This window comes from Chiloscyllium punctatum, chromosome 11, assembly GCF_047496795.1.
Source record: "Chiloscyllium punctatum isolate Juve2018m chromosome 11, sChiPun1.3, whole genome shotgun sequence".
In the NCBI taxonomy this organism is placed as follows: Eukaryota; Metazoa; Chordata; class Chondrichthyes; order Orectolobiformes; family Hemiscylliidae; genus Chiloscyllium; species Chiloscyllium punctatum.
The window spans coordinates 10,742,056-10,751,243 of record NC_092749.1 but is presented as its reverse complement, the minus strand read 5'-3'; the positions used below and the strand labels follow the sequence as shown (position 1 = coordinate 10,751,243).

Here is a 9,188-nt window from a genome sequence, read left to right as displayed (position 1 = left end):
TTATACCGAGACAGTTTTCAATTGGGATTAATTTTTTTTTTGTCTTAGTTTGTTGGCACAAAAAAGTAATCATTTGATGAATAATTTCATCGCTGACAAGGTAATGTGCCATGTATAAATTCCTAATATCATATTCTACCAAAATTGATACAGACATATACAGTCGTGTGTATCTACTCTGCATCTAATGCCACGACAATTGGAGGTGGAGAAGAAATATTAAGTACAAAGTCTAAATTTGCACAAATTCTAATGTCCAGGTCATGTTCAATTGCTCGAATTATTGTATCTGGATGTTTTTAGCTATTCATCAGTTCAACAGACAATTCAGCCATATCTAAATAGATTTATAAAAGCGATTTTTTTTTCATGACGTGGAAAGACTGAGACTGTTCCTGTTAATTCGAGGTTAAGGGGAAATTTAATGGAGGGATTGAAAATGAAAAGGCCATGAGAAGAGACTGAGACCAATGGGTCAGTAACCAAAAGGTACAAACTTAAGATAATTGGCGAAAGATCCAAAGGAGACATTAGCACTTTATAGAGGGAGTGAGATGTGATTGAGATACACAACTTTGAAACGCTTTTTCAAAAAGAACTAGATCATTAGTTGAAGGAGCGAAATTTGTGGGGTTAAGATATTGGTTAGTTTAATAGAAAAGCATTGTGATGTCTCTTTCCGTGCTGTAAGAATCTATACGGTAGGGGGCTGGGGACTGTTGAAACATGTACATTTCTAATGGAGGGACATTAGAAGTCGGGAAAAGTTTGGAATTTAACACTGAACATTTCAATATACAGAAGAGACCAGGCTCTGGAGATGACCACGCATTACAAGCACCTCCCTCGATAAGTTGTTAAACCGGCTTTGGCTACGTGTTCTCACTCCATAGGGAGTGCCGATGACGTCCTTGTGTTCTTTTTTTCCTTGGAACTGGAGCGTGACTGTTCCACGTGGACGGTGACTTGCTCTGTCGTATAAAACCCACAAGTTTCTGAGTGTTGGATATCAGAGCTCCAGTCCTGGGATTTGAAGAGAACTAGGAGATCTCGACCTTACTGTGAGACAGAGAGAGACGCAGAGCTAAAGAGATTGGCAGAGGCTCAGAAACAGACGCAAACAACTGAAAGAGATCCTTTGTGCTTTCGTTTCTCGTTGTCCAATTCAGCACCAAGGACAGCGACCAAACCTCCAACTCCAGCCTCAAGCCACAACGTAGTGCAGTATCTGGTAAGTCTTTCAACTGGCTTTCGGTCGATAAATTTGTTTCTGGAAAATGCAAAACTGCATCATTTTTAACAGTGTACTTTCCCATGTATTTCCAGACGAATTGATAGTTATTGTGCGTGTGTGTGTGTGTGAGAGAGAGAGAGAATGAGAGACATGGGTTTGAGAGATAATAATTAGAATTTCGAGTCGAGTATGTTTTATTTCCAGGAAAGATTGAAGGGCGAACTTTGATCCTTTTTATTCCGTCACCCCACATTCCCCCCAAAGTGGACTTCCCTACTTTTTCAGCCAGGAGACAGGTCGGAAACCATTCAGCCGAGTGAGAGACCCTGAGGTTACGGCTTTGTGTGTTGGATTTCAGGACCCGACGCAATGATGATCCGGCTCAGCTCCCACTTCCTGACGCTTTTCGCTCTTCTGAATGTGTTCTGCTCCCGCACAACGGGGTTCGCGGCCCTCGGAACCTACTCCCACCTGGGGTAAGTTCACTCCCCGCTTTCTCTCCAGCTTCCAAAGGCACTCAATTCCATTTCAATCCCCCACCTCCACCCCCACCCGCGCCATTAACTTTCCTTGTCTAAAGTGTCCTGAGCGAATGTGGGCAATCCTACATTATTGTAGATTTGAAAATATAGCATTGAACTGTACAGAGAGCTGTTGTGGTAGGGGAGGGAGGAGGTTTGGGGGGAGGTGGCTCATTCTGTAGATTTAAGGTTGAGATAGATTCTTGTCCAGAGTGTGGTGCTGGAAAAGCACAGAGGGTCAGGCAGCATCCGAGGAGCAGGAGAATCGACGTTTCGGGCAAAAGCCCTTCATTATGAAGATGGATTCTTGACCAGTTAGATCAAGGGTTATCGGAAAGGAGCAGGGAAGTGAGGAGTGTGGAATGAGCAATGATGCTGTTCAATGGTAGAGCAAGCTCGTGGGGCTGAATGGCCTACTCCTGTTCCTCTTTCCGATGGGCTCATCTGCAATCTCGATTGTACATTGCAGAATGTAGACATACACTTACTTGGGGGTGGGATGGCTGGCTCAGCCTCAAGGCCAGAGCTTTGATATGACAACACACGCTGTTGGGGGTGGGGAGCGGGGAGGATTCGCTGATGATGATCACAACGTCCAGAGTATTTCATTTCATTTCGCCTGATATCAATCCATCACATTCAGTGCGTATATAACGCTCATAAATAATTATGGCCACCATACCGAGTAAAATTGTACACATTTCATCTGTGCGGCGGGGGTGGGGGGAGTGGGAAAGAGTCACTGGGAGAATGAGGTGATGAGGTCGGAAATGGGGGACCTCAACATGGATCAATGTTACGATGAATAACCTGTTTATGAGCTGCAGATGTTATAACCCTCCTACAGAAACCACAAGTCGCCTTACACTACACTCTGCAGATTGAACAGGGAGTGTGCAATCTGAGATTCCCTCCCGACTCTATCCTGGATTTCAATATCAATCTATTAATACGGATGGCACACGCTGGATAGTAACGCTGAATAATTCCCCCACTGTCCCGGGTGAAGAGAAGGGCATCCATCCGATTGAGATTTTCGCTGTTTATTGCGAACGGCTTTCTTCAGTCTGTCCCGAATGTTGTCGGAGTAGAATTGCAGTGATCCTGTGTTGAGCCAAGATTAGATAATTCGAGGTTTGTCCTAATCGGTACGGAGGGGAAATCGTCTGGAAGACTTCAACGATGAAGTAACCAGTGCCTACAGATAGTGACAAAATCACTTGTGCCTCAAATTGCGTATTATCACCCTTTTATACAATTAGTTTCTGTTATTTTGATACTTTCCATAGTTTGGATTGTCGCCATATTTGGTTCTGTCTAAACTGTTTGTCTGCACTGTCGCCACTGAATTACAGCAACACATTGTGAGCCAGCCTTATGCTGTTTATAATCAGACCCATGTTAATTCGTAATCTGACGCCAGTTATGGCTCCATCATGGCTGACCATAGTTGGACTGACTTTATTTACCTCTGACCTTCAGGCTGCGAAATGCTGTTGGTTTCGATGGACAGTCCAGTGAGGATCAGTCACAATCACCAGTGAGAGCTGAGAGTGACGTTTCCCAAAACGCATTGTCAGACAGCGACAAAGTCTATTACCAGTTGTCCGCAAGCATGCCAAGGTGAGAGAACTACATTGCCAATCTTGCATATTTAATCAAAAAACATCCAGAACTGCTCACTCTATTGGTCCAGTATAATGATCTACATTAAAACTTCGGAAAAAAAGAACAGGTGCAAGTCATTCACACCTTGGAGCCTGTTCCACGTTCAAACTCAATTCGTGATTGATCTGGTTGCAGCCTTATTTCTCTTGTTTAATTTCCCTCCCTATCCCTACAACCCTTGACTCCTTTTTGATTTTAAAAAGAAAATCTGTTAGTTCAGATTTGAACATATTCAGTAACTTTGCCTTCAATGCTCATAGGAAGAGAATTCCCAAGAGGTACAACTGAGAGCAGAATTATCTCCTCATTTCTATCTTAAATGAAATACATTTTATTTATGAACTGTGCCCACTGTTCGATTCTTTTGTCTCTCGAGAAGCGCCTCAGAATCTTTTCCAAGAAGATTGCCTCCCTTTCTGCTGACATCCAGTGAGTCCAGGCCCAACCTTCATGCCGAAGGCAATCTCTTATTCCCATGACTGTTGAGCACATGACTTCTCAGTTGCCATACTGTTTAGGCAAGTGCTGGTGTGTGTTTGAATGGTTTATAAATGTCAAGAAGAAACAATTGCAAGGGAAGAGTAGTTGATGTTGGGGGGCAAAGTCCAGAGAACCCTTCCTTTCAGAGACTGATCCAACAGTTCTGCACAAACTGTCCAATAGTTTTGTAATTAATCATTTCTTTTCATAAATCTCTCAAAAGTCCTCTATATTAAAACTGTCTGTGTGGTTCTTTCCATTCCTCCAGAGCAAAACAACATTCAGATGCAATTTTCAACAAAGACTACAGCAAACTGCTTGTTGATTAGACTATAGACTATATTCCTTGCATTGTTGAAACAGGCCCTTCGGCTCAACAAGTCCACACCGCCCCGCCGTAGCGCAACCCACCCATACCCCTACATCTACCCCTTACCTAACACGATGAGCAATTTAGCATGGCCAATTCACCTGACCTGCACATCTTTGGACTGTCGGAGGAAACCCACGCAGACACGGGGAGAATGTGCAAACTCCACACAGTCAGTCGCCTGAGGCGGGAATTGAACCCGAGTCTCTGGTGCAGTGAGGCAGCAGTGCTAACCACTGTGCCACTGTGCCCAAATAGCTGCTAGGAAATATCTGGAATCACTGATGGAGAAAAGATACATGGATGCTTAGGGGCAGTGGGGAGTTGCATGGCAGGGACACACTGGGTGTGGGCAGGGGCTCAGCATTGGAGAACATGGAAGATTTTGGGACTTCAAACTGCATCTGAATGTGATTGAACTTTACAATCATGAAGTGTGTAAACAAGAGCATCAATGTCAATCACTCCCCCCTCAATCAGCACAAGAGCAATGAGTTGGGGAATGCATTGCATTTCTATATCTGTTAAATAATAAGATAGTTTAAAGTGATGAGCAAACTACTCCTCAGTAATGTTCACATGCAAATGCTAACATTTTACAAGTGACACTGAGAAACTGGACATTGTTACACCAAATAGAAAAATGCCCTTTTCCATTAGAGGGAGAGGAGAAATGTTTTGGCTGCAATTGACAATAAATTGTCAGTGGTCGTAAAAACAAATATAAACCCCATTGATGGTGTGGGGGGGATTGAGCATGCACACACTGAAGAAAGAAAAGATTGGCTGTTCAACAGGAAATAGAGAGTGGACATAAATGGGAATTTTCAGGTTGGTAAGATGAAATAAGCGGAAGGCCATATGGATTGATGGAACCTTAAATACTTACAAATTATGCAAATAACTTGGATGAAGGAATGTAAGTTATGATTACCAAATCTGATGTTGGCACAAAGATAACTTGGAAAGTAAGTTGTGAAGAGGACATAAAGCAGCTGCAAAAAAAAGGTTGTGATTCTACAAAGATGTGGCAGATGAATATAATCTGGGAAATTTGAAATTGTCCAATTCAGCAGAAAGAATAAAAAAGCAACATATTCTCTAAATGATGAAACATTACAGTTTTCTGTCATGGAGGTGTCTTAGTACATGAATCACACAAATACTGGTGTATAGATGGCAAGTGAATAGGAAAGCTAACAATGTTATTCTTTACTGTGAGGGGAATAGAAAAGTGCATAGTATTGGTCACTTTATATAAGGCATCATGTAAATTCATTGGAAGCAGTTCAGAGAAGGTTTACCAGACTAATAAGTAATAATATGTAATGAGTGGTTTATCTTACCAGGAAAAGTTGCATATTCTAGACTTGAATCTGTTGGACTTTGAGAGCATGAGTTGAATTAATTGAAACATAAAATCCTGAGGGTCTTGACAGGGTGAATGTGGAGAGGACATTTCCTTTCATGCAAGAATCAAGAACTAGGGGATACTGTTTTAAATTCAAAGTCCGAGCAGATTTGTAAGACTGAGGTGGATAGATTCTAATTAAGCAAGGAGGTGAAAAGTTATCAGCTATAAATGGGAATATGGGGCTTGAGGTTACAATCAGATCAGCCATGACCTTGCTGAATGGTGGAGGAGACTCAAGGGCTGAATGGTCAACTCCTTAAACGTTTAAGAGTGAAGAAACCATTTGATGAAAGGTTTGATAACCATAGTGCACCAGTTTAAGATCATTGGAAAATACGGTTTCTCAGGTTGTCCTGATCTAGCATATGCTACGGAATATGAAGCAGATTCCATACTGACTTTCAAAAAGAAGGCATCAAAAAGATGCAGAATGATAGAGATAGAGTGAGGCAATTAGATAGCCCTTTGAAAGATATTCTAGCATGGGCTGAATAGTCTTTGTCTGTGATGTCAGACTCTGTGACTCAGTGTTTTGATATGGCAACTGTATTGATGAATATTTCCCCAAATTTTTAATTTTAATTGAATCTAAAGGGTGTTCCATTTGAACAAAGATCAAGAGTAAGCCACTTGTCTCTTCAAGCCTGCTCTGCCATTTTATAAGATCATGGTTGATCTGGTTTTAACTCAACTCTGTATTCCTGCACATCATTGATAACCTTTCATCCCCTGGCTAATTAAGCATTTATCTACATCTGCCTTCAAAATGTTTGAAGACTCTGCATCCATTGCCTTTTAAGGAAATGAATTCCAAAGACTCTTAATCTTCTTAGAGGAAAAATATGTTTCCTCATTTGTCTTAGCTGGGCAACACCTATTTTAAATCTATTACTCCCAGTTCCACCTGACAAAAGAAAACTCCTTTCAATGTCCAACTGGTCAAGTCACCTTAAGATCTTTTATGTTTCAACTAAGTCACTACTGACTCTTTCTCCAGAGGATACAGATCGAGCCGATTTAACTTTTCCTCCAAATCAACCTACTCATTCTAGGTCTTAGTCTAGTAAACCTTTTCTGAGCTGCTTCCAATGCATCAGCATCCTTAAGCACGTGACTAGCACTGTACACAATATTCTAGATGTGATCCTACCAATGCTCTGTATAACTGAAGCATGATCTCCTTTCCATTCCGAATTGAATCATGGTTTCAGCCACTTAATGGAAGAATTCTAATGGAGACGTTTTATCATGTGTAATGTACTTCTGAGGTCAGGGAGCAGGCATATTGAATCTTTTTAACTGAATCATGTGCTTGGCCTGAACATTTTAGACTGAAGATGCTTTTGTTTCTGATAACCAGAACCCAGGATGAGCAGAATGCAAGCAAACGTCACGGTGATGGTACTTTCCACATTATGTACTTGAATGCACTGAGGGAGAAGGCATTGGAAGACTTTATCAAAAAGCTAATAAATGGAGAGATAAGGTACTTTAAATAAATTTGGAGCAATGACAAGATTATAGAATATAGAACATAGAACAATACAGCACAGAACAGGCCCTTCAGCCCTCGATGTTGCACTGACCTGTGAACTATTTGCAGCTTGCCACCGCCCCACCACCCACACGATCCCAAAATCATCCATGTGCTTATCTGAGGATTGTTTAAATCTCTCGAATGCGGTTGAGTTGACGACATTAGCAGGTAGGGCATTCCACGCCCTTACCACTCTCTGCATAAAGAACCTGCCTCTGACATCTATCTTAAATCTACCACCCCTCAATTTGCTGTGATGCCCCCTCGTACACACTGAAGTAATCATCCTAGGATAAAGACTTTCACTGTCTACCCTATCTAATCCTCTGATCATCTTGTATGCCTCTATCAAATCCCCTTTTAGTCTTCTTCTTGCCAATCAGAACAGGTTCAAGTCTCTCATAAGACCTTCCCTCCAGACCAGGCAAAATCCTGGTAAATCTCCTCTGCACCTTTTCCAATGCTTCTACATCCTTCCCAAAATATCGGGACCAGAACTGTACACAACATTCCAAGTGTAGCCGCATCAGCATTTTGTATAGTTGCAGCATGATATTGCGGCTCTGGAACTCAATCCCTGTACGAATGAAATCTAACACATTGTATGCCTTCTTAACAGCACTATCCTCCTGGGTGCAACTTTTAGGGATCTATGTATATGGACTCCAAGATCCTTCTGCACATTCAGACTACCAAGAATCTTTCCATTGACCCAGTACTCTGCCTTGCTGATGCCCAAAGTGCATCACCTCACATTTAGCTGCATTGAACTCCATTTGCCACCTCTCAACCCAATTCTGCAGTTTATCCAAGTCCCCCTGCAACCTGTAACACTTTTCCACACTGTCCATTACTCCACCAACTTTAGTGTCATCTGCAAATTTACGAATCCATCCACCTATGCCTTTGTCTAAGTCATTTATGAAAATGACAAACAGCAGTGCTCCCTAAACAGATCCTTGTGGCACACCAATAGTAACCGGACTCCAGGCTGAATATTTTCCATCAACCACCACTCGCTGCCTTCTTTCAGAAAGCCAGTTTCTAATCCAAACTGCTAAATCACCCTCAATTCCATGCATTTTCTCTAACCGTCTACCATGTGGAATCTTATGAAAGGCTTTACTGAAGTCCATGTATACCACGTCAACTGTCCTACCATTATCTACATGCTTCGGCACCTTCTCAAAAAACTCAATGAGGTTTGTGAGACAAAACCTGCCCTTGATGAAACCATGTTGACTATCTGAAATCAAATTGTTGTTTGCTAGGTAATTATAAATCTTATCTCTTATAATCCTTTCCAAAACCTTTCCTACAAGAGAAGTAAGGCTCACTGGTCAATAATTACCTGGGTCATCTCTACTGCCCTTCCAGAACAAGGGCACAACATTTGTAATATTCCAGTCCTCTAGTACCAAACCTGTAGACAATGACAACTCAAACATCAAAGCCAAAGGCTCTGCTATCTCCTCCTTAGCTTCCCAGAGAATCCTCGGCTAAATTCCATCTGGCCAGGGGACTTGTCTACTTTCACTCCTTCTAGAATTGATAACTACTGGTCATAACTAACCTCGATCATTTCTAGTCGAATATCTCATACCTCATTCTTCTCCTCTACAATATTCTCCTTTTGCTGAGTGAAAATGACCAGAATGTGCCTCAAGAGTCCGTAAGCCCAGATCTCCACTGGTACTGATGTCTTTCAATGTAAATCTGTCCTGAGTATGCATGGTATAAAAATTGTATAGAGAAACACCCAAGACACAGGTTACTTGATCTAATCCAATTTGTGTTTGCCCTGCACACAGTGTATCCAGCAATATATTCAATTTCTCAACTTAAACACTCATTATCCAAAGCCTCTCATATTCACTTCAACATGTAAGACATGGTTCAATGGAGTGTTGAAGGGATGCTACACCGTTAGGCGTTCTGTCATTTAATATCCCCAGATAGATGTA

At 41.8% G+C, this 9,188-nt stretch overlaps 1 protein-coding gene across 1 annotated transcript; it reads left to right on the top strand.

The window, feature by feature from the left end:
- Positions 1-1,083: 1,083 nt before the first annotated feature.
- On the top strand, positions 1,084-4,232 carry LOC140482652 (VIP peptides-like). Its single transcript, XM_072580155.1, has 4 exons — positions 1,084-1,231; positions 1,499-1,710; positions 3,238-3,378; positions 4,172-4,232. Exons 2-4 carry the CDS (start codon positions 1,604-1,606, stop codon positions 4,230-4,232), a joined length of 309 nt encoding a protein of 102 aa, XP_072436256.1. The 5' UTR covers positions 1,084-1,231; positions 1,499-1,603.
- The last annotated feature ends 4,956 nt before the right edge of the window (positions 4,233-9,188 follow it).

Bases quoted from the DNA above. Each gene is read 5' to 3' on its own strand.
- LOC140482652 (XM_072580155.1), top strand. From the start codon at position 1,604: ATGATGATCCGGCTCAGCTCCCACTTCCTGACGCTTTTCGCTCTTCTG. The intron at 1,711-3,237 runs GTAAGTTCACTC...TCTGACCTTCAG, and splicing joins GGAACCTACTCCCACCTGGG to GCTGCGAAATGCTGTTGGTT. The intron at 3,379-4,171 runs GTGAGAGAACTA...CCATTCCTCCAG, and splicing joins TTGTCCGCAAGCATGCCAAG to AGCAAAACAACATTCAGATG.